Source organism: Psammomys obesus, unplaced genomic scaffold, assembly GCF_907164565.1.
Source record: "Psammomys obesus unplaced genomic scaffold, mPsaObe1.curated_primary_1811, whole genome shotgun sequence".
NCBI classification, from domain to species: Eukaryota; Metazoa; Chordata; class Mammalia; order Rodentia; family Muridae; genus Psammomys; species Psammomys obesus.
The window spans coordinates 1,080,944-1,107,121 of record NW_026596166.1 but is presented as its reverse complement, the minus strand read 5'-3'; the positions used below and the strand labels follow the sequence as shown (position 1 = coordinate 1,107,121).

At 41.0% G+C, this 26,178-nt stretch overlaps 1 protein-coding gene and 1 non-coding gene across 2 annotated transcripts in view; both read right to left on the bottom strand.

The window, feature by feature from the left end:
• Dcaf5 (DDB1 and CUL4 associated factor 5) overlaps nt 1-26,178 on the bottom strand; it is a 71,455-nt gene that overhangs the window by 37,697 nt on the left and 7,580 nt on the right. The window contains exons 3-5 of the mRNA XM_055595309.1: nt 25,704-25,773; nt 24,707-24,846; nt 23,190-23,319 (exon numbers count right to left, since the gene is read on the bottom strand). Coding sequence (XP_055451284.1) covers nt 23,190-23,319; nt 24,707-24,846; nt 25,704-25,773 — 340 coding nt within the window. The remainder of the gene's footprint in view (nt 1-23,189; nt 23,320-24,706; nt 24,847-25,703; nt 25,774-26,178) is intronic.
• Nucleotides 14,909-15,047, bottom strand: LOC129667847 (small Cajal body-specific RNA 3). The gene has a single exon (XR_008718833.1). It is a non-coding gene; the product is annotated as a small Cajal body-specific RNA 3 (non-coding RNA).

Genomic DNA, 26,178 nt, shown 5'->3' with positions numbered 1-26,178 from the left:
GGCTTGCATCAGAATTCCAACCACAGGGCACTGAAATGCACAAGTATCTTCTATTAGAAAATGGCTCTGTAAAGCAGGCTGGTGGTAGCATTATGTCTTTAATCCCAGAACTCTCTGAATTCAAGGCCAGTCTGGTCTACAGAGTGAGTTTCAAGATAGTTAGGGCTACACAGGAGAAACACTGTCTCAAAAAACAGGCAAACAACAACAAAACAATAAACAAAGCAAAACAAAAAAGGATGGAAGGAAGGAAGGAAAGAAGGAAGGAAGGAAGGAAGGAAGGAAGGAAGGCTGGCTCTTTGGCTACATTAAAATAAGTTATTTAAAATGTCAGCCTCGGGGCTAGGGATATATTTCCGTGGTTAAGAGCACTGACTGCTCTTTCAGAGGATCCAGATTCTGTTCCCAGTACCCACATGGCAGCTCACAAGTGTCTATAACTCCAGTTCCATTAGTCTGATACCCTCTTCTGGCCTCTATGGCCACCAGATAATGTGCATAGACACACACGTAGACGAAGCACACATAAACATTAAAGAATAACTATCTTAGTAAAAGAAAATGTCAGCCTGCCTCCCAAGGTAAATTTTCAATAAATTTTAGAAGGAAAGATTATCAAGGGCCAGCAAGATGGCTTAGTAGGTAAGGGCACTTGCTGCCAAACCTTTGGACTTGGGTGATACTTGGGACCCACATGGTAGAACATGTCACCTGAAAGTTGTCCTTTCACATACGTGCGCGCGCGCACACACACACACACACACACTGTGGCATGAACACTAAAACATACACAAATAAATAAATGTAAAAAATTAATAGAAACGGTATTAACACAGTTTGCAAAAAGAAAGACATTAAAATCAAATTGTTTACCCATGCCTAAACATATATTTAAAAGACCCTGGAAAATGCAGTAGTGTCTATCCAAAGTGGCCAATAATGAGATTTTTTTTTTCTTTTTGGTTTTTCGAGATAGGGTTTCTCTATGTAGCCTTGGCTATCCTAGACTTGTTTATAAACCAGGCTGGTCTCAAACTCATAGTGATCTACTTACCTCTACCTCACTGAGCGTTGAGATTACCGAGTGTGTGAGCCATCACACCTGGCTTTCAATATGGATTTTAATATTAGAAACAAGCATTTTCAGTGTTTCAGTTTTGTATTAGAAACACAAGAATTCAGTGTTTCTTCTAGTAATTTTCAATAAGCATAAGAAGCATTTATTTTTAATTTGTCAAAACATTGATGCCTGATACCTGAAGCTCAGTTTCCAGATCTCACATGGTGGAGATGGGGGCAGAGGGACTGGAGAGATGATTTAGCAGTTAAGAGCACTGGCTCATCTTCTAGAGGACTTGCATTTGACCCCCAATGCTCATATGGCAGCCAACAATCATCTGTAACTCCAGTTCCAAGAGATCCAGCACCCTCTCTGGCCTCCAAAGACACAAGCATGCAAGTGGTGCACAGACATATATTCAAAGCAAAACACTCATACATATAAAATCAAATCAAATATATTTATTTTTTATAGCCATCTCTGTTGATGCATGCCTTTAGGAATGAGAAGCAAATGGGTCTCTGTTGTGAGTGCCAGATCAGCTAAGGCTACATACTGAGGCTATTTCAAAAACAAACAAACCTAAAACAACAAGAAATAACCAAACAAATGAAAAAATAAAAAGAAAATTTGTATTATATATGGTACAAACAGGTAATACTAAATATTTAATTTGCACATCACCAATTGCAATGGAAGATTACACCTGCTTCCTTTTACTTTAAAACAATGTTGTTTTATTTTGAATATTTACTCATTTGTGGAGTGAGGGGCATGCACCATGGTGCATGTGTGGAGGCCAGAGGCTGTTTGTAGGATCTGGATCTCTCCTCTTACCACATGTTTCAGAGATCAAACTTAGGTTGTCATGCTTGGCAGAGATGTCCTGAGCCATCTCACCAGCACTTCCCTGCTTTTCAATTCCCAACTTTATATTTAGCTTTGAAATATACTCAGATTAATACATGTAATTTATTTATCTAGTTTTCCTAAACAGTGGTATATTCTGGCTCTGCTAGTGTGTGTGTGTTGCATGGATGTCTATGCATACGTATGTGCACCATGTGCATGCCTGGTGCCAACAGAGGCCAGAAGAGGGCACTGTATCTCTTGGAAGTTGAGTTACAGACAGCTAGCAGAAAGATGCTGGGAACCTCAAACACAGGTGGTTTACAAGAGTTCTTAACCTCTGAGCCATCTCTCCAACCATCAAGAGAATTCTTGATTACTTGGACCTTATCTTATCATGGGAGGATGACTGCCCATGCTACAAATATGTTTGTTTGTTTGTTTGTTTAAATCTCAGATTCCCTTTTTGGAGGACTGAATTACTGATAGAAAAGTCAGGCTATGTTTGTCAGTGATACTGTAGAAAAGAACACCACGTCAAAGCTAGTAACTTGTTTTGTTTCACACAGACATTGTTGCCCTATAGAGAAAAGTGACCTCAGTCTGAGGAATGTGGTAGTTTGTAGAGTGCTTCGCCTAGCATTCAACAAGCCCTGGGCTTCATTCTCAGTACTGAATGAACTAGGCACAGTGGTGTATGCCTACAGTCCCAGCACTTGGGCAGTAGATGCAGGAGGATCAGAGGTTCATAGCTATCCTTGGCTACAGAGTAAGTTGGAGGCCAGCATAAGATATGTGAGACTCTGTGTTAAGAAGACAGAAAGAAAGAAGAGAGAAAGAAGGGGTGGGGACAGAAAAGGGGGGAGAAATTCTAACAGCTTTAGAGGGGAAAAACATTAAGTTCTAACAGTCAATTAAGAGACCTAAATTGGGGCACACACCTTTAATCCCAGCATGGGGGGTGGAAGAGGACAATACATACAGACTCACAACAAGACTTGGACAGAACTCTCTACATAGTGAGTTCCAGGGGCCATGTAGAGAGATCCTGTCTCAAAAGAACAAAACCAAACAAAAAGAGAGACCTAAATTGATGCCTGGAAGATCTATCTATCTATCTATCTATCTATCTATCTATCTATCTATCTATCTATCTATCTATCTACCTATCTATCTATCTTAATTTTCGGCAGGGCCCCATGCAGTACAGGCTGGCCTTAAAATGACCTTGAAAAAAAATTCAAGACAGGGTTTATCTGTTTAGTGTTGGCTGCCATGAACTCATTATGTAGACCAGACTGGCTTCAAACTCACAGAGAGATGTCTGCCTCTGCCTTCCAGAGTGCTAGGACTACAGGCATGCGCCACTGAGCTGGCTCGAACTTAAATTTTTTAGTTTTTACCTTTTGCTTATTGTATGCATGTGTGTGTGTTTGAATGCATATATATATATACATTATGTGACAGGGTCACAGCCACCTGAGTGGAACTTGAAGGAGAATCTGCAGCCTATGAGAGCTGGATTACTCCTTCCACCACATAGCTCCACCTTTACCTGCTGACTCAATTCCCAGGTTTATATTTAGCTTTGAAATATACTTTGGTTAATGCATATAATTTTATTTGTCTAGCTTCACTAAGGAGTCACATATTTTTGTTTCATCTGTAGTTTCATAATGTTAATAACATTTTTAAAGCCATACAATATGCTTCTAAATAACTTCTTTTGATGATGAGGTCTTGATTGCCTTTCTTACCTCGTGTCTCCACCTCCTGAGTGCTGGTATTACAGGTGCCACATAGGATCATATGTGGCATTGAAGACTAAACCTAAGCAAACAATACCAAATGAACTACATACCCAGCCCAGATACACGTTTTTAAAATAATTTTTACATTATTTTACTTTATGTGTATGTATGTTTTACCTGCAAATAAGCATGTGATTATATGTACCCCTGATACCTATAAAGGTCAAGAGGGTGTCAGGCCCCCTGAACTAGAGTTACAGATGGCTGTGAGCCACCAAGTGGGTGCTGGGAATCTAACCTGGGTGCTTTACAAAAGTACTAAGTACTCTTAACCACTGAGCCATTCAAGTGAAAGCTTTTAGGGGTAGGAGAGTGATGGGGAACATTAAGGGGACAATGAAAATAACCTACGGGAAGAATGGCCCTGAAAAACCAGCATTGGAGGGGCGGCTGCCAAACAACTTGCCAGCATTAGCCACAGTCATGCCTACTTCTCCCTCCCAAAGCAATCTTCTCACCAAGGAGAGGAATGCTGTGGTGCTGCTGCTGAATCCAGAAACAAGGCTTGGATAAAGCAGCCTGCAATCCTCTTGGGTGGAATGGATGGATGAAGAGAAAGACAAAAACCATTTCCAGAACTCCAAGTACTAAGGAGAAGCCTAGAATCCCTCAAGTCCCCAAGTAATAAACTCTGCAAAGAAACAGATGATCTTATAATGTCCTGAACACAAGCCACACTCCCTCACTCATACCCAGAGAAGGAAAGATGGGGGCTGCTGGAGCCCAGGCATTTCCTTTACAGGGTGCCCTGGCCACCACAGGCATGTGGAGTTATCTAAACACTGAGTTCAAAAACAATGGGAGGCTTTCAATCTACAGTCAGCATGGAGCTTGCAAATAAGCCAGCATCTGTGGAACTGAGGGTGGGGGAGGGGTAGAACAAGACTCAACAGAAACAAACTTGGCCAGCACCACCAGCACAGCAGCAGGACACATCAGCTCAAGCCCCTGACAGGAAGCTGGGGCCTCTGCCAAACTCCCTTCCATCAGTTAATAGCAACCCTCTGTCCATTCCAGTCAGGCCTGAAGAGGAGCCTGCCCAGCACTGCCTATGGGTCTGTTCTATCCCATCCTTGTCCTGCCGTTGTAATCTGGTTGCAGTGCAGGTGTCTGTGGCTCCAGTAACTTTTCGTCTCACTGCACTTCTGGATATGAACACTAATCTCTCACACAAACAAGGTGAATAAGAATCTGCTGCAGTTAGGGGTGTTTCATAGAGAACAAAATGTGCTTCCATCCAGGATAGAATGATAACCTACATTTCAGCTGGCCGCTCCCAGGATGATCTATTTTGACAGGAGAAAAGGCTTAAAAGCAGTTTGTCTTTGTTGTTAGAATACAGTAATGTTAAAGAATCTTTAGTTCAGGTCTAAAGTCCTGGCTCAGTAGTTAAGAAGAGCATTCCAGAGGTCCTGAGTTTGGTTCCCACCACACAGGCTAGGTGGCTCACAACCACCTATAACTTCTGCTCAAGGGGACCTAACACCTTTTTCTGCTTCCAGTGTACAAATCCTTTTTCTCTCCTCCCACCCTCTCTTTCCATCTCCCTCCAGCCCCCACTCTTTCTCCTCTTGCTCTCTTCTCACACATGCTTAACATCCAAGCATAATGGCATACACCTATAATCCCAAAACTCAAAAGTCACTAGCTGAAGATAATCATGGGCTTTGTGCCAAGATTAAGGGGGAATATCTACAACTTTTAAAATTTTTTATTAAAAATGGTTTGTTTTGAAACAGTCTCTCTCTACATAGTCCTGACTGTCCTGGAATTCACTATGTAGACAAGGCTGGCCTCAAACTCCTAGAGATCCACCTGCCTCTTCTACACAATGCTGGAATTAAAAGTGATCTAGAAAAAAAAAGTGATCTAGAGTCACCTAGAACCTATGTTTTAAAGTGTAGGCTTCCATATGACCCAGCTAAACCACTTTGGGCCACATATCCAAAGGATTCTACTGCAGAGATATGTAAATCCATGTTCATTGCTGCTCTGTACACAATAACTAGAAATGGAATCAGTCTAGATGTCCATCAACTGATGAATGGATAATTAAAATGTGGTACCTATACGCAATGGAATTTTACTGAGCTGTAAAGAAAACTCAAATTATGAAATTTGCAGAAAAGTGTATATTCTGAGCGTGATAAACCAGCCCCCCCCCACACACACACCGTATTTTTCTCTGTCATATACGTCCTCACTTTGGTTGCCCAGCAGAATTAGATGGTATGGTCCAATTCTGAAGACACTATAAGGTTTGGGTGCAGGACAGAGAAATCAAGCTTAAACTCAAGTGGAAGCTTCCTTTCTACTGGCTTGTTTTTCATAGTGTTGAAAGATGCTATGCAGGCCCCAGGGGAGTGGGGGGACATCAAAGTATCTTACTCAGCAGGGAGCCTGCATGCTACCTTACAATACTGGTCTCCCAGGCAATATGTGCCCACTGGTGCAATAGTGGCCTGTTATAGAGATGACCAACCACACTCTTATTGAATATGAGGCTGAACACACAGGAGAGAATCTAACCCTGGTACTGTAAACTTGGTAAAAGGATCATGGCTGGGAAGGTCACAGGTTCTAGGAAGGACACATTATTATTGTCTGCTAAGTGGTTATGTTGTCAAATGGCCTTTGAAGTATGTATGGTTATTACATTTTCTCTCTCCTCTGTATGTATGTACGTGTACATATGTATGGGTACTTGAATGTGGGAATCAGTTTCCCTCCCACCATGCAGGTCCTGGGGATTGACCTTAGATCATTAATTAGTGTGGCAAGTGACTTTACCCACTGAACCATCTTGACAGCCTGAAATATTTATGTTTATATTCATAGGTGAGACTGGCTCCCAGCCTCAGAGAAGCTTTTTACAGCAGGCAGCAGTTGATAAAGAAACTGATAAGTGGTAAAAATGCTGAGATAAGTCAATGTTGAGTGCTTAGCCTAAACAGGGCAGCCTAAACAGCCTAAACCCTACAAGGTTCAGGGAACACTGCTGAAGAGGTGATGAAAACAATGAGAGGCAGAGGCAGGAAATAATGTTGTGAAGTGCTCTTTGGAGCATGGCATGGCCACTGGGCCCTGATTTCCCAGCAGCTGTGACCACCTACACAAGACTGAGTCCACCGACATTCCCTCTGAGCTTTACCCCAAGCTGAGGAGCCATGGGTAGTCACTGGCTACTAGGGAGAAGGAGTAATTTTCTTCAGTAGTGTAGATCAGTAAGTTGCTCCCATAGACTCATAATCCCACACATATGCTCACATAAGGAACTTTGACTAAATGCATGACTTTAATCCCACCACTTAGGCAGAGATAGTATCTCTGTGAGTTTGAGGATAGTCATGGAGAGCTCCAAGACATCCAGGTAAGACCATATCTTAAAAAAAAAAAAAAAAAAAAAAGCAGCAGGGGCACTTGCTGTGGTTAAGAGGACAATGGGTGCTGAATATATTCATATACATATGAAATTGTGTAGGAATAAAAAAAATTAATGTATAATGGGAGTAAGCAAGATGGAGAGATTACTGGTCTCAAAGAAATTTGAACCAAACAGCATGGAAATTTTACAGCCCTTTGTTACCAGAAAATGTGTTTGAGATCAGAGTAACACTGCACCAACAATATCTGTAGTATCTGTTCCCCCACTCTCCACCCTAAACACATTCCCTCTGAGAACTGACTGATTTTATACAGGGATGCCTCTATCCTGACTTGCTCTCAGAAAACTGAGTTGTTTTTGTTTTGTTTTTCTTTTGAGGCAGGGTCTCTTTATGTAGCCCCAGCTGTCCTGGAACTCATTACGAAGATAAGCTTGGTCTTGAACTCACAGAAATTTGCCTCTGCCCCAAAAGCTGATGTTAAAGGTGTTTGCCATCACTGCCTAGCTCAGAACAATGATGACAAAGATGCCACTGTCACTACTGTTCTCAGAAATGGCTGCTCCTGTACACCCAAATGTGAGTGGCATCTGAAGCACTGGTAAACACACTAAAATGAGTCAAGTAAAAACATCCCTAAAGGAAGAATAAAAAGTTATTTTCAAAACATTTCAACCAGTAACAAGAGCACAGTAGGAGCTGATGTAAGGGGCAGCAGCAAAAGTAAGAGTAAGAGTATGACAGAGTGTGAGGAGGGCCAGCCCTAGCTCCATGGCCACAGTACTGTGACTCCAGCACTTGGTTTGTTCCTTGTTGTTTAAGGTACGGGAAGACGATACTCAGACGGACCTGTTTGTTGCTCTAAAAGGATAAAACTATTTGCCCAAGACTAAAGTCTTGGAAAAGAAACAGGCCAAGGAAGTGATTAGGAATATCATGTTCAGCTCAATATGGTGTCTCAGTCAGTGTTCCATTGCTGTGAAGAGATACCAGGACCACAGCAACTCTTATAAAGGAAAGCATTTAACTGGGGCTGGCTTACATTTTCAGTGGTTTAGTCCAATACCATCATGGCAGGAAGAATGGTGAGGAGGAGCATGGCAGCATGTAGGCAGACAGGGAGCTAGAGAAGTAGCTGAGAAATCTATGTCCCGATCCATAGGCAGCAAAAAGAAAGAGAGCCAGTGGACCTGGCTTGGGCTTTTGAAAACTTCAGAGTCCACAGCCAGTGACACTTTTTGCTACAAGGCCACACCCCTAATCCTTTCAAACAGTGCCATTCCAGGGAGGCATTCAAATCTACAAGCCTATTCGGGAATTCTCATTCAAATTACCACAATGGGAAACTGAAAAAATTGCTAAGTGTAGACCCCACAGACTACATCACCATAATTCCATGACTACATAACTTATCTAATGCTGCCTGATGAGGCCAACAAGATTTCTAAAACAGACTGGCACCTATTTCTTCATCATGTGGGTCAAGGCACTGCTATTTCAACTGAATCAGAGCTGGTTCATACTGCATAGGCAAAAGTGAAGTCTATCATAGGAAGAAAAACTCTGCACGTCAGTTCCTAAAGTATTTTGTAATCTCTAGATCACAAAGAATCCTAGGAGATACTAGAAAATAGGTTTACTATCCATTGAACTGTGTTTAGTAGCCCGATAAACCCCAAGATATTTCTTTTATATAAGCTGGAAGAAGAGGAGGAGGAGGAGGAGAAGAAATGAATCTCTCCCATCTCCTTCTCACCTTTTCCCTGCTCCCTCCCTTTCCTTGTCTCACTCCTCTCTTTTTTCCTTTGCCACTGTCAGTACTGTTCTACAAAATCTACTCTTTCCCCTTTCTTTTCTTCTTTTCACTTTCCGTTGGGTCTTGCTATGCTTCCATGCTGGCTTCATATCCCTAGACTCAGAACCAAGCTCTGACCACAAGATGTTTTTGTTTTTCCAAAACAGTCTGACCCTTATTCCCAAGAATGAAACCAGCCTGAGGGGAATCAAACCTTCTGGACAACTAGCCTGAAAAACAAAACAAACAAACAAACAAACAAAAAAAAACACATTAAAATCTATGATCTGTGACTGAACAAATATATTGTCCCCTGAAGATGATTCATTATGAGTCTGACTTTATATCTAGAATTTTAATATCTAGGATACTTATAATTTTAATAGCTAGAATATCTAGATATTTAATAGCTAGAATAAAGAAATTTAAATTTTACTAAAGGAGTTAATGAAATTTCTAACAGAGATATCTTTGCATAATCAAATGGAATATCTAGCCTATCTATGAAGAAAACATGGGTGGCAGGCATTGAAGTCAAGTCTAATCGTTATCTTATAGAAAAGGAACATTCCCTAATGGGAAGTATTCCAGATCCCAGATTTTTCACTTTGGAGCCCAAAGGGTTTCAATCCTTAAAAAAGGAATTAAGAGGTAGTGCTATAATAGCTGTCTTCTAGGATTACTTATGATTTTCCCATAACATCAGGGACCCACTGACTTCTTCAGGCAGCTTGGTTTATTCAAAACCCCACCAGCTGTGGTGGCAGATACCTATAATTCTATCAGTTGGGGGCTATGGCAGGAGGATCACAATTTGAGACCACACACCCAGTTTCAAAAAACCAAAACCAACCAAACAGAAGGAGCAACCTCCAAATACCCATATAGGGCAAGGTGGTACATGCCTTTAATCCCAGCACTCAGGGGGCTAAAGCTGGGGGACTACTATGAAATTGAGACCAGCTTGGTGAACATGGTGAGAATTTGTCTAAAAGATATCCTTAAGCCACAAGTTCTGACCTTAGGGGGGGGGAAAACAAACAAACTGAAGAAAACGCAGTGAATAATTGTAAGCAGCAAGAAGGGGAAAAACAGGAGGAAGGAGGCTGAGATAGATAGAAGTTGCTACTAGCAACAGAAATAGTACAGGGGTGGAGAGCAAGATCTGAAGGTAAGCAGGCAGCCCCTGAGTCAGGAGGATACAGGCAGCATTAGGTGACAAGACCACAAAACTAAAGGAATGATAAGCAGGAAAGTAGCAAAGGGGGAAGGGACTGGAAGATCCCAAGAAGAAAAGGATCATAAAACTATATTCACCTTCCAAGAACTTTTAGGGGGGAAAAAAATCCCTGAAAATAAAAGAAGACAGAGAGGGTCATCAGACTACTGGCCAATGAGACAGTACGATGCAAGAGGAAGTGTGCCTCAAACAGGGGTCACTCACCAAGAATGAGTTTTGAAAAGCTAGTCATTCTGGCTGACAGCATGATTGCCTCACCATGGTTTTCAGATATTTTTATAATATCTTTGTAATAAATGCATTCACACTGCTTCCCAGTACACCCACACTTATGTAGCACTATTATATGCCAACTTTCTATTTTACTTGTTTTTGTATTTAATAAATTCTTTATGACCATCCCAACTGATTTCATGCTGCACTAGATTACTGAAAGAACTTGCTACTAAACCTCCTTGCTTCCATTCTTTCATTTTAATTTTAAAATTTTTATTATATTTAAGTATATGAGTGTTTTGCCTGCTTATATGCCTGTGCATACATGTGCAGTATCAGAGGTGGCAGGAAGATCCCTTGAGCGTGAGTTACAAATGGTTGGCTGTAAAGTCACCCTGTGGGTGCTGGGAATGGAACTCAGGATCCCTGGAAGGGCAGCCATACTCCTAACTGCCGAGTCATCTCTCCAGAGCCTTGCCTCCATTCCTGACCCACTTCTGCTCTGCCTGATAGACCCTGACCCACATCTCCTCACAGCATTCTTCTGTGGAGAACTCTCCAGATGTCCCTGCTTCACAGTAAAAACCATCAAGGGTGGGATACAAGGTCCTTCTGTCTCCAGTTTCTCAGACTCCATCCTCCTTTCCTCACACTCTTACCTTACTCCACTTCATCAAGATGTACTCCCTTTGTGCCCCTAGACCACACCAGAAATGTTTCTGCTGTAGGACATTTGCACTTGCAAGATCCTGGCACCTGGAATGTTCTCTAAGTGTGAGCAAGGGTCATTTTTACTTTCCTCTTATTCAGATGCTTCCTTCTATGGATGGGTCTTTCCCCAACACTCTCTGTAGAAACACAACTAAACAGAAGTAGCAACACTTGCCCATTTCATTTTCTTCTATTACACCAATTACTATCTCACATACATAGGTTTTACAGGCTTGTCTTTTTTTCCCTAGACTGTTAGGTATTTATATCTTTTTCTTGGGAATTTTAAGCTTTTAAAGCAATGCCAGGTACATAGCTGGCATTTAATAAACAGCTCTTGAATGTATTATATAAACAATCAAGAGTGGCAGTCTATAAAACTCTTGACTTAGATTATTATTTTTTTAAATCCTTAACTAGGTGAGGTGTCATATCTTTAATTCCAGCACTCAGAAAGCAGAGGCAAGCATATCTTTACTAGTTTAAAGCCATCTAGGACTACACAGTGAGTTCCAGGGCAGCGAAGCCTACACAGTGAGACCCTAACTCAAACAACAACAAAAAAACACTAAGAGATTTTGGCTCTTAAAGGTTCATACAGCTCCTGACATTTGTCTGCCCAGCAAGTTCAAACCTAGCTACCTTTAAAGGAAAGAGAGGAGCTTTGGGAAGCACTGCGGTGAAGGTCTATGATCCCAACACTGGAAAAATAAAGCAGAAAGACCACAAGTTCAAGGCCAGTCTAAGCTACATAAAATTCAAGGCCACCGAATGAGATCTTATCTCAAACAAAAGGACTTCCCCACACACACCCACACACAAAAGTGGAGAGATGCTCAGTGGTGAGGTGTAATTGTAGCTCTTGCTCAGGACTTGGGTTCAGTCCCCAATACCCACAAGGTGGCTCACAAACACCAATAACAATCACAAATAAATAACTCTAGTTCCAAAGTCCTCTTCTGGCTTCCACCAGCACCAGGCATGCAAGTGGTACCTGCAGCCAGAATATTTATATACATAAAATAAATCTTTAAAAAAAGAGAGAGGCTAAGGAAGTTAAGTGCTGCTGAGGACCTGAGCTGGATCCCTGGAACCTATATACTCGTAAGAAGAGAAACGGACTCCATAATGTCTTCTGACCTAAAGCCCAAAGACCATAGGTATTCGTAAACTTGGCAGCATATTCAACATGGACCTCTCTAGCTAACAACAGAGAGAGAAAAGCCAAGTCGCTAAAATTGCTTATAGAGTATTTACTTAAAACCAGCAGTTCATAGGTCTCACTTTAGACCAGTGGCTCTCAACCTTCAGGTCACAACCCCTCTGGCAAATCTCTATCTCCAAACTATTTACATTTCAATTCATAACAGTAGTAAAGAAAATAATCTTATGGTTGAGTGTCATGACAACATAAGGAACTGTATTAAATGGTCACAGCCATTAGGAAAGTTAGGAACCACTGCCCTAGACCAATAATTCAATCTCTGGACACAAATTTCGGGAGAGCAATTTAAGCAGCAACCAGGTGATCCTGATGTCTGATGATCATGAGGTGGGGAGGGCATGTGAGTCTGGAGTCCACCCATGAGCAAAACTGATTTCACAGCGCCATCTTGTGCCTTAAAGCTAGAAATCAACTTTACTAGGATTCCTGGCCTTCTCCCTTACATTCAAAACCCAACAAGAATGTGTGGATCTTCTCCTAAGGAGTTACTCCTTAGACACAGGATTTCAGTCCTTGTTATTACACTTTGGAAGTACACAGTTCGAGGCTGGAGAGGCTGAATATTAGACTACATAGTCTTAATCCCACCCTTGTCCTAAAAAGAACACTGAAAACAAAGTATTTAGGTCTGAGTATAGCACTATGTATTTATTCAGCATTTATTAAGTTCCCATAATGTCCCAAGTTCTATGCTATGCACTACAGGTTAAAGCTGAATAAAATATTTTAAAGGTCCTGTCCTTAAAAATTTGGAGAAAAATCAAGAACTATAGCAGGTTAACATGTCTATTTCTGGGAAGTAGTCCTTGCACCCTGGAAAGGACAGCAAAGATATAAACTGGTTTCACTGACAATAACACAGTCACTTAGTAACCAATAAGAGCAAGTGGCGAGTGACTCACCCAATATGAATGTTGCAGGCCTCAAGTTCTCTCCGGAGACTTTGACTAGAGAAAGAAATCCCCTCAGAGTAAGGGGAAATTGGACCCACTACATACATACCTTGTGGCAACATCACACTAGGTGTTAAGAACACAAGGAACAAGCTTTTAAGGTCCTGACAGGAAGGTCTACTGAGGGAGTTTTCTCTGAGGGGTTATAACTTGATCTTGGTAACTAGGAATGAACTGGATAGAGAATAATCAAGAAAGGAGAACAGGGTGTAACAGAAAATTGTAATTCTAGCACTTGGGAGGCTGAGGCTTGAGGACCATGAGTTCCAAGACATTCTGGGCTACAAAACAAGACCCTGTAACAAAAATCAGAAAGAAGGGGATGGAGGGATGGGTCAGTAGTTGAGAGCTCTGGCTGCTTCTACAGAGGACCTGAGTTTGATTTCCAGCATTCACATGATGGCTCACAACCACCTGTACCTTCAGTTCCGAAGGACCCAATGACCTCTTCTGGCCTTTACAGGCACAAGGCACACATATGCTGCACATGCAAACAAAATACCCATAAAACTATAAAACAAAATTTTTAATAAATCAAAAAGAAAAAAAGGACACATTATCCTATGCTTGTTTGTATGTTGGAGAGGAATATCTACAGAGGAGAAAGACTGCACAGAGAAGGGCAGACTGCTTAAGCAGCTTTCATTTTTTATCTAGTGAAATAGATTATTCATTCAAAAAACTATTTATATTTTTATAGCATCCTATACAGTATAGGCTCTGGGGATATGAACACAAACAAAGATACCCAAGCAAGGTAAAAGATAACAGCAAAAAAGTGAGGTTTAAGGATCTGTTCTAAAAACAACAGGCCAAGTGAAGAGCCAGTGTGGACAGCACCTACAGAAAGAAGGTAATAGCTATGAAACGGAAAGAAGCTTCTGGAACTCAAGAGGCATAATCAAAGGATGGGTAAAGACAGGAAACTTATGCAAGACTCAAGGATTTTACCCAGAAAAACTGTTAAAGTGAGGGCAGCATTAATAAAAACAAAGGAGAATGGAACATAGTGCTGGAGAGAAAGCAAGCTTTTAACAAGTGTTCTAGTGGGTGGAACACTTATGTAATGGCTGAATGGTAAAGATGAGTGGGAGAAGAGAAGGATAGCTAAGCCAGGTATGGTGGCTCACACTTGTAACCCGAGCACTTGGAAGGCTGATGCAAGAGGAGGGCTGCCAGAAATTAAGGCTATCTTGGGCTCCACAGTGATACCTGTTCTCAAAATACAAAGAAAATAAAGGGAAGAAAGAAGGAATAAAGAAGAGAGGGAAGGGGAGAGGAAACGGGAGAGAGAAGAAAACGGACAGAGGAGCTAACTAGCTGGCCCCTGACTAAAGCTAATTGATCTGACAACCAAACTCCAATGAGGCCTGGTTTTCTGCTGTCATTTTCTACTATACCATCTAAATTTGGGTCCTCCTTATTCTGTTCTCTCTTTGTCCCTTCAAGTCAGCTCTCTATAGAGTTAATGAGCACTGTTACAAGCACTGGAATCATGGGAATAAGGTAAATACTCATTGAAGCAACAGTAGCCTTGGATTATTTTTCCCCTAGAGTAGTATCTTCATAGGGTTTCCTTTTTGTTCATTTTGTAATATAGTACAGTATAGCAGAGGTACTGAACAAAATAATAAAAAGAACAATATTTAGAGTGACAGTCTAAAAGTTGTATGGAGGTGAACGATCAGACTTAGCCAGCTATCCTAAGTCAGACAGAGACCTCCATGTTCATGTAGGATCACTGCATTCTGCAGACAAAAGGCATTTTCTCCTTGTCTACATGGTTGGTTTTGCAGCTTCCAGTTTGGATTCCTTTTTGTCAAACTTATTTTAAGATACAACATAAGCTAGGCATGTATCTCACTGGTAGAGTATTTGTGTAGTGTGAAGCCCTGGGGTTTGAGCCTCAGTGCTATACAAAACAATTAACATGATATAGTGCTATGCACTAATTCTACATGTATATAGTTAAATACGTAATTTCATAAGTATAAACCAATGGACCTCTCCCAGATCAAGATATGACGGCAAGTTCAGTCAGTACCCTACCCTAGGGTAACCATTATTCTAAAACACCTATAATCTGCCTGTCCTTAAACACCACACAAATGGAATCACAGACAACAGCCTTTGTAGATGAGCCGTCTTCCTTCACTCAAAATTGTAACCAGTAGAGGCTCATCTACACCACTGTGTATATCAACAGTCTGTTCTTTTTATGTTTGTCCAGTGTTATTATATGGCTACTGTACACTTTGTGTATCCACTTTCCTTTAGTGGACACTTGGGCTTGTTTCAGCTTCTGGGCACTCCTATACTTATCTATGTATTGTAGTGAAAAGACATAACCATATCTCTCAGGTAGATCTAAGAGTGAGGCTGCTGGGTCACACGTTCAGCCTCAGCACACACTGACAGTTTCCCCTGACAGCTATACCTATTTAGATTTGCCTAAAATATGACAGTTTCATTAGTGTTACAGCTTTGTCAACACTACCAGTCTTTTCCACTGTAACCACTCCGAACATTTTCAGTTACATCCTGAATAACTAAGTCGAAAAGCTTTAACCTTTAACTTCTTCCTTCCTTTTCGAGCAGTCTCATTAACTCAGGCTGGCCTTGAACTTGCCACTCAAGTGAAGATGACCTTTAACTCCTGGTCTATTTTGCTTCTACCTCTCAAGTCCTGGGACTGAAGTTGTGAGCCAGAAACTTTGAACTTTCAAATGCTTATTGTCTGTTTGGCTATCTTATTTGATATAGCATTTCTGCTGTTTTTAAAGACTGGAACTTAAAGGCTGGAGGGCTGGCTCAGTGGTTAAGTATTGGTTGCCCTTCCAGAGGACCTGGGTTCAATTCCCAGCACTTACATTTGGCTTATAAATGTCTATAACGCCAGTGCCTTCTTCTGACCTCTTTGGGCATCAGACACACAAATAGCTTACAGACATTCATGTAGGCAAAATACCCACATACATTCAAAAATAATTAAATAACATTATTTACAAATAGAATTCTATCTTTTATAGATTCATACTTCTTTATATACTCTTGATATGAATTCTTATTCAATATATGTATTACAAATATAGTACCTGTCCTCGGCTTATCTTTTCACAGATATAATGCTATCTTTGATGAACAGAAATCCTTATTTTTAATGAAATCCAATTTAGTAATGATTTTCTTTTTATTTTTTGGTTTTTGAGACACAATTTCTCTGTGTAGCTCTGACTGTCATGGAATTCACTCAGTAGACCCGGCTGGTCTTGAACTCAGAGATCCACCTCCCAAGTGCTGGGATTAAAGGTGTGTTACCACTACCACCAGGCCTCAGTAATGCTTTTCTTTTATAGGGCTTTTACAGGACTTTTCAAAAAAAAAGTAATGTGTGAGTTCCAGTGCCTGAGGGGACCAGAGGTCCCCTGTCTTGGGCTTAGAGAGATGGTTTAGTGGTTAAGAGCACATACTCTTCTTGCAGTAGACCTGAGTTCAATTTCCAGCCCCCACATTTGGCAGCTCCAAACTGCCTGTAACTCCAGTTTCAGGAACTCTGACATCCCTCTGTCCTCATATGTAGACAGATACATGTGCACATAAATAATAATAAAAACAGTAAAAAAAAAAAAAAAAAATCTGTCTACTTTGTTGGGCATAGTGGCATGCCTTTAATTCCAGCATTTGGGAAGCGGAAACAGAGGCAGGCAGATCTCTGATCAATATTGTTTTCCAGGCCAGCCAGAGCAATATAGTAAGACCCTGTCTCAAATTCTTTGTTCACTTTGATAGACTTGTAATCTGAAAAATATGGTCAAGGTCAAGAAAGCCCCATTCTTTCAAGTTGAAGCAAATATCAGACACAAGATTCTAACATTTTATAATATTGTGGGTGCCTTCAAACGCAATGTGGCAGAAATTGCTTGGCTTGTCCAAAAATAAGGAGTTAACATTTATTTTGGTCTCTATTGAAGTAGGATTGGCACAGGTCTTAAAGAGCAGACACTTTAACCTGGCAGTCCCAAGAACCAGACTAGGTCCTCTGAGCAATTTCCTCTGAGAGTTGTGCCCTGGTTTGCTTCTCTGTTGCTGTGATAAAAACAAAGCAACCTGGGGAGGGGCGGGTTTACAGGTTGCAGCCCACCAGCATGGGAATCTAGGGAGGGATCTAGAAGCAGGAGCTGAAGCAGAACCACAGAGGGCGGCTGCTTACTGGATTGCTCCCAGGATACCTTTCTTATACCTCCTGCCAAGAACACCTACACAGGATGGCACCACCCCAGTGGCTAGGTCTTCCTGCATCTATCATCAGTCAAGAAAATGTCCCACAGACATGCCAATCTGATGAAGGCAATGTCTTAGCTGAGATTTCTTCTTCCCAGATAAGTCTAGGTTTGTGTCAAGTAGACAAAAACTAGCCACACAAGTAGGAATTTGTACTTGCTCACTGCCCATTTTCTTACATGTCATTTATACAATACCTAAAATATTATCTAATAAGGTAAATCTATATAGGAATTCCTAACTTGCCTAGTTTTATTATTATTAAGAGAAATTGTCAAAGCTAAGAGACTGCTACTGACATAGAACAGTTCCTGACAGAAAGTAATAAGATTGAAAGGGAAGGAGATGGCGGGTGAGTAGACAGCCAAAACAGGAAATGAAGGACTAAGATAGCCAGCGACAGTGGGAAGCTTTGCTTTCTCTCAACTGTCTAGAACTACAGGACTTCAGTTCTAAAAATTATTCCAAGGCTATTGCAACAGTCCAAGCATGACTGTTGGCAAGAGTGGGATGTTGGCATTGACAAAGGAGGATAGTTGTGAAAACACATCAGAAATTATCCAAATGGCATCAATGACATCTTGTCTGTGTGTGTGAAATATACTTGTAGATGTGAAGCTCTCTCTTTTAATCAATTATATGCATGTTTCCCTCCCTATGGGCCAGGCATCAACACCCAAACTCCTAAAGCTAAACTTACTGTAAGTCTATAGGGCCAGGCAAGTCATCTGAGGACTCAAAACTAATATTAAGCTTTCAAGAAATAATGGGACCCTGAATATATCAAGAAGTGAAGGAGAACCTATAAGTTTTGCCTGTTACTATGAAAAAAAGGGTCCAATGATATATAAAAATCTTTTAACTTTTCAAAGTGGTGCACATACATATATGCAGGCAAAACATTCACACACATAAAATAATTTTTAAAAGAAAAGTATTTTTTAAAAGACAGAACTTAGAACCTAGTCACATGTGGTGGCACAGGCCTGTGATGAGGCATAATTGTCATTATTCCTGGTAATGAATCATGACATAGCTCAGCTCAGCTCAGGGTCACATGCGCCCTAACGTCTGCTGCCTTGATCTATACTGCTGGTGTCTTTACGCTTCACACCTGCGCTGGAAAAACTCAAGCTCTTCAGCTTCTCCCTGCATAGTTCCCTCAGGAACTCAGACCAGATGCTAACCCAAGTCCTTTGTACCCCCCTAAGCTTTTATTCTGCTAACCAGGCTCTCATAGGTTTATTTCAGGGCAGCAGTGGAACAGAATGACGGTGTTCATACACTTTACTAGCTTCAAGCTAAAGTGGAGCAGTCTGGTTTAGGAGAAGGCAAAAGAAAATGCTGACCAACTCTATACCCATAAATTGGGCTAGAAAGAGAGGTATTCAGTGGAAGGGCCTTTTCATAGCTCTTAAGAAAATTATATTTCTATGAGTTCAATAGCTCTTCAGAGTAGGCCTTGAATTCACCCACACCCACACTATTATAAATTGGAGATAACTTATAAACTTAGTACAGAATCACAGCAGACTACACCTAGAATCCTCAGGATCTCAAGCAACTTATCTTTCTGGGTTGAGGTCTCCACGAAACGTGATAAAAAGCTTTTCTTTTTTTTTTCCTTTATTTTAAACAACAACAACAAAAAACTAAAGCCAGAGTCTCACTATGTAGTCTTAGCTGTTCTGGAGCTCCTTATGTAGACCAGGCTGGCCTCCAACTCATAGAGATCCACCTGCCTCTGCCTCCCAAGTGCTGAGATCAAAGGTGTGTACTACCATTCCCAGTGCAATAATATCATTTAGCTCTAGTTTGTTTGGTTTTTGGAGAAAAGGTTTCTCTGTGTAGCCCTGGCTCTCCTGGAACTTACTCTACAGACAAGGCTGGCCTTGAACTCAAGAGATCCATCTGCCTCTGTCTCCTGTAGGCATGACTATAGGCATGCACTACAGCACCAAGTGAAATCTTTTTGTCCTTGAGGAAAAAAAAAATATTGCATGTGATCTTTCAGATTAGTTATAATTTTATTTGCAATTATAAGGGATTTACAAGACTCCTAATATCTCTTTCTGTGAGTATCTCTGAAATGGATCTATCCTGTTCAAGCCTTAAAAGACTGACAGCCCTCTCTCCCTTCTCTATACCAACTTGTATTGAGGGGATTCAGACAGAGAGGAGCTGTAACTGAGCCCCTTAACTCCAGCACATGTGAAGTTAAGAAGGCTCTGAGAGTACTCCATGTCCCTTTCATCCCAGCACCAACAGAGCCCTGTAAGAACACTAGAAGAGCTGAAATAACAAGGCAGAGATCTCATTCTCATGGTTCCAAAAACAGAATCAGTCTAGATTGCCACCGACCTTATTAGATGCTTTTCTTTTGAATGTGCTTAAAAACCTATAGGTTACCAAAGAAAACACAAAATTCCAGCCATAACTTTAGAAAAAATTAAAACAATAAGTATTATCTACCCTAGAAGACTAGCATCAGTTTGTTGATACAGGTCTAAATATAGCTGGGAGAATTTTAAATCACTGTTGCCTTTTGTGGTGAGGGTTCAATTTGACTTTCTTATAAAAAATTCAAAAACACCTTCCTCAGGCATGATGACACACATTTGTAGTCACTTGGGAGGTAGAGACAGTAAGATCAAAGTTCAATATCTAGGGAGGCAAGATGGTCAGTGGGTAAAAACTCTTGCAACACAAGCTTGAAGACCCAAGATCAATCCCCAGATCCCTCAGCAAAAAGATAGAACTGACTCTCCAAAGTTGTCCTTGGACCTCCATACACATGCCATGGTATAAGTATACTCCCCACAATAAAGGCAAGAGTAGTGGGAGTATGAAAAATAGTAAAAATAATAACAGTAGTATATTTTTTAAATTTCAGGGCCAGCCTAGGTTACACAGTACATTCCTGATAGAAGAAAACAAAGGGGAAGGAAAGGAAGAAAGGAGGGAGGAAGAGAGGGAACTGAGAGTGACAGTTCATATTGATGATCCTAAGCTTCAAAAGAGGTAGAGGATAGGAGCTCAAGCTCAGTCTGGGTTGCAAGGGCTACATGAAATGCAGTCTCAAAAAAAAAAAATTAAAAATTAAAAGGAAGGAAAGAAAAGAGAGAGGGAAACTTAAATACCATATCCTACCTCCAGGGACTCAGGGGATACAGGCGTTTGCCACCAAGCCTGCAACCTGACCCAAGTTTAATCCTCTGAACCCACATGAAGGAGAAAACCAACTTCTGCACACTGTTCTCTAACCCCACATGCTTACCATGGTACCCACCCTCTCACCTTCATAAAAATACACAAAAATAATTTTAAAGTGAAACACACCCTTTATGTATCAACTCCTCACAGGCATTTTGCAAAAGTACGTCAAAACAGTTCAAACCAAGTTCAACACAGCATTGTTTATAAGAAACAAGTTTAGCTTTCAGGTACATACTACTAATGGAATATGTAGCTCTTGAAGAATGTGCCAGATCTGTAAGTGCTCATATGAAAAGATCTCTAATATAGACTATGAACTGAAAAAAGAAATTGAGCTAGCTGGGTGTGGGTGCTTCCTTAAACTTTCTGTGAGTTTAAGGTCAGCCTGATATACATAGTTCCAGGACATCCACAGCTACAAACTGAGACTCTCCCTTAAGAACAAACAAACAAATAAAAAGAAGAAAAAGGTGGGGGCCAGGAGATGAAAGAGGTTTAAGGCACTTGCTGACAGACAAGCCTGATGATCTCCAGTTTAACCCCTGAGGCCCATATGGTAGAGGAAGATCTCTCTCCCACACGTTGTCCTCCAACCTCCACACTTGTACTGTGGAACATGAATGAGTGTGCATGCACCCACACACACACATACAATAAATAAATGGGGGGAAGTTGAGCATGTGTATTATTACATGTCTCCTTCATTCATACATACTTACTTGTATCAGCATTAAATTATATTCTAAAAAGACACATAAACTGTTCACTGCACTCACTGTATTTAATGTATTTAATGTGACTTTAGAGAGTGACTACAGACTAAGAAGAAGAAACAAAAACTAATGTACATTCAAATGGATTTTTCCTCTTTTCTCTACACTTTCCTACATAAAAGCTCTAAATTCAACATATGTCACTGTATAAGTAAAATGGTAATCATCAGTCAGGGGCCTGGGCCCCTCCTACAGGCCCTGTTCTCCCACCCCCGTCTCTTCCTCTGCACATCACCCTTACACAAGGGCCCGACCTAGAACTGCTCCCAAATATCCTTCTACCTTCTTCCTACTACCTAGCAAACATGACAATGTCTTAGGAATTCTAAAAGAAACCACATTCAGTGAGGAGCCAAGAGGAAAGGGAAACAGGGCTCAACCAGCACATAGCAGGGAACTGGCTGGGGAATCTGGGGGAGGATGAGAATGAAGACACTAGCACACTCCTCTCAGATACTGCTGTGACATCATAAACCACTCAAGCTTTCAGCTGGAGACCACCTCAGTGCTCCACTCCAGTTGCCAGCTATCCATTGCAATTCTAGGTAGAGCGGACAAGCAAGCTGGGAGAAGTCTGGTCCAAATAGTTGACCCAAAGTCTGTCTTTTAGATAGAATCATAGTTCTGAACCAGCAGAGAGCACTAAGCTGAACCTAAGAGACTGTCTTCTTTGCAGACAGTGCCCTCTTTAGGCGCACAGTGCAAAGGACATGTGCACTAGAAAATCAGCAGGGGGGGGGGGAATGTGCAATAGAGTGGAGAAGCAATCTCCTCAACCCTGTGGAGCCTCAGGGAACCCTGCTAAACAACTCTGCTGCAGTACTTTCAACTCCCTGAACTCCAACTACCCTGTGAAGAGAATCAGCCAGTACTGAAAATCAAGGAAGGTAATCCTCTGTATTTAACTGCTGTTTCATCAAAGGCCCGTTAAATAAATGAGAACCCTGCTTACTATGCACGCCATCCTGCAATACTGTTTCACAGAGTTTTATCTCCACACAAGATTTCCAAAGAAGTTAACTGCCTTTTATAAACAAGTCAAGTTTTATGTCTAAGTGCCAAAAGAGGCCCTGCCCCCCTCACAGGATTTCGGGGACAAAAAAGAGCCTCTTTTAATAACTTTAATGACTCCTGAATCCCTTAATTAGTGTTTCAGAACTGTGCCAGTATACTTACTTAAACAAAAAAGGAAAAACAAATTAGCTCCCTAGTATCACACAATACTAGCTGTTAACTTGTACACACTAATCCTTTTGTGATTTTGTCAAAAACTATATATACATTAATAGATAGCACATTTAATTTTGGGAGTTAGGTAGGAGGGACATCCTGTGGCCTGAAGAAACCCTAGCTTGGAACACTCCACCCATACCCCCCACCCAAGCTCCTGGGCAAGTAGGGAGGGGACAAGGGAGGCTTTTAACATTTCATACTTGCCCAGGAATGACTCTGTCTAGAGTCCCAGACTAAAACTTCTGACTTCACAGGAAGCAGAGTGGGTCTCTCATCCATCTGATACTTAGTAGTAGTCTCTCCTGGCTTTAAATAAGCAGACCATTTTAAGAGATGCCCAACTGAGCTCAGTTGCTATACAGGTTCTTGAAACATTTGCAGATTCTACTCCCTGAGAAATGAAAAAATGCATGTCTGAAGTGCTTCTGAGTCAGGGGACTTACCTTTGAGGCTTTCTAATGTCCCACAGTCCCACTCCTTCCTTTGAATTGGCTGTGGCCAATAACCGGGGCTCCACAGGGTTAAACATGACACTGTGAAAGGCTGATGGGTAGTTTGCCAGGCAGAAGGGCTCTGTGAAAATAGAAATTACAATCATGTCACCTGAGACACCACTCTATCACTGCTGTGGCAAGCATAACCCATGAGGCACCTATCTTCATGTCTCCCTGAGCCCCACAAGAGCAATCCCCATTTAGCTTCAAAGGGAAAGTCAGCTGTTTACAGAAGTAAAAATGAATTCCACTGAGAAAAATTTCAAAATTTTCATGGTAAAGTTATTATTCCTTTAATATTTATAAAATTGCAAGTTTTATACACAAATTAATTTAATGAAGACAAAGTGAACAGTAAAAAATTAAGATAAGCCAGGCACAGTTGTATATACCTGTAAACCTAGTACTCAGGGAGGCAGAGGCAGGCAGATCTCTGAGTTTGAGGCCGGCCTGGTCTACAAAGCGAGTCCAGCACAGCCAAGGCTACACAGAGAAACCCTGTCTCAAAAAAAGAAAAAAAGAAAAATTAAAATTAAGGCAAGGCAAGGCAAGCAATAATACAGTTTCCCTTCTGGTTCATGATAATACCTGAATGGTTAGGGCAAAACTGTGTTTGACTTTGACCTCCAGTATCAAAAAAAAAAAAAAAAAAAAAAAGAAAAAAAGAGCCTGGTACCCCATTTTCTGTAATTGAGAGAGGATTGAGTGTTCAAGACCAACCTGAGTTACAAGTTTAACACTTGAGCTGCCCTTGAATCCAGACAATCCCTAATCAACTTGACCTGGAACTCCTGAACCCCTTTGCTCCCTGTGAGGAAAGAATCACTTTGCTACCTTGAAAGAATATTCTTCTCTGGGATCTGTTACAATCAATCAAGACAAAAACAAACAAAAATAGCACCTCTTCATCTATGATTTGTAAATACGGTTGTGCACAACCCTGCGCACAGGAAGCACTTAGCCACCTCAGCCATCAGGCAATGCAGAACAGAAAATGGTCTACATGCAAGCACGATGCAGCCACAGATGCAGTCCTTTGTGAGCTGCTCTGCCGACCCCAAGGACAGGCTTCTTTATATCCTGAACCTTGAGACAGCCCTTCAGTGTAAATGTCTGATATATGAGGAACACAGACTGAGGTCCTGCCAAACAAAGAAGGCAAGATAGTAACTGTGGGTTTACAAGTTACTAGTTTGATCACTACAGAGGTGGGCATGACGGTAGAACTAGAAGAAACAGCCTTTGGTGACAGTAAGAGAAATCACTCTTCAAGAAAGAAGCTAAGAAGATGCATTTCTTGAGGAACTTGAGAGTTGACAGAACAAGTCTTCCACTCAGAAACTGAAAAAGCACCTATGGAGGTGCAGTGTCTGTGCTGCATGTGAGAGGCCTACATTTCTTTTCTCTGGATGTTATTCAGAGATTATAAAGCAAATATACCATGAACTTGATACACAATGGCCTACCTCCATGGGGAGACTCCCGGATGTCCCAAATGAGAACCCGGCCATCATCTGAAGAACTGGCAAAAATGTTGTCATTCACTGGGCTCACTGACAAGCCATATACTGCATCTTCATGAGCAAACACATCCAGGGTCTCACTGCTGAGAAACAGAGAGGAGAAAAGCACATAGGCACATACGGGGTGCAGAGGCCCAGCCCCTGGGAACCTACCTAGGGTTCAGTTTCTTTCATTCCCAGGAGACATTCAACCCAAATAAACCAACAAGATACGGACTTAGCTCAGAGGTAGTGTTCAAAGTATATAATATGTATGCATAAAGTATGTATGTGTGTGTTTAAAGGTTTACTTTCATAAATTTCCTAATTTTCATTCTAAGAATATTTAAAAGTGAGTTTTTGTGTTTCCACTTATCACTTGTATGGAGATTTGAGGGTGGTACTAGATTTCCAAAAACAAAGGGGAGGTTTTAAAGCAGCTAGACCTACTGACAGCAGACATAGAGAAGGCCTCCCAGGAGACTAGCATGGCAGTTAACAGCACCACTCTGAGCTAGACAGAAGCTGGTGCACAAGTCCTGGCATCACCTGACCTTAAGTCACCTAACAGCTCTGGGCCTCTGTTCCCTCTTGTCATGGTTAAATGTTTCTTCTTGTGAAGGCTAAATGAATCAATACAAGAAAATCCCTTGAACAGTGCCTGGTACATGATAGTAAAAACTCAATAAATATGTTATATTACTATATCATTTATATTATGTATAAATAATAAACATAAAGAGGAAAATCCTTCCCTCTTATCTCTAACTGTATGCCAACTTTGCAAATCTTTTTTTTTTCCAAATAATACTGAAACTATTATAGGAATCTTTTTTTTCTAGATAACTAACATTGTTCCATATTATTTTTTTCCAAAGTTAAAATACATGTCTAAGGAGATATTTGCCTTTGTTCATCTAAAAAATGGTCAGTCATCTTTACACATTAATAGTTTATTTACCTTTCAACATCATGGAGGATAACTTGCTCATCATTTCCTACAAAGGAAAAAGACAGACATTTCATAGTTCCTGCAAGGTGGTGCCTTCCACACGACAATATGGAATTTTAAAGTTTCAAGGGAAAAAACAATCATAAATTGGCAAGTTGGCTCAGTAGGTGGAAGTCTTGAAAGCCTGATTTCCTCAGTTTGATCCCCAGAACCCATGGTAAAAGGGAAAAACTAATTACTAAAAGTTGTCCTACACATGTGCTGTCACACACACACACACACTACAGCATAATACAAAATACAAAATAGGAGTGTCAGAAAAAACTGTGAAGACAATTTAAGAACGCAGGCACAGTGGTACCTGCTTGTAAGCCCTACATGTGGGGGCGGTAGAGGCAGAAGGATCAGGAGGCTCAGAGCCAGCCTAGGATGCATGAGGACCTGTCTCAAAAGGACACATGTTTTTTTCTAATAAAAAAAAAAA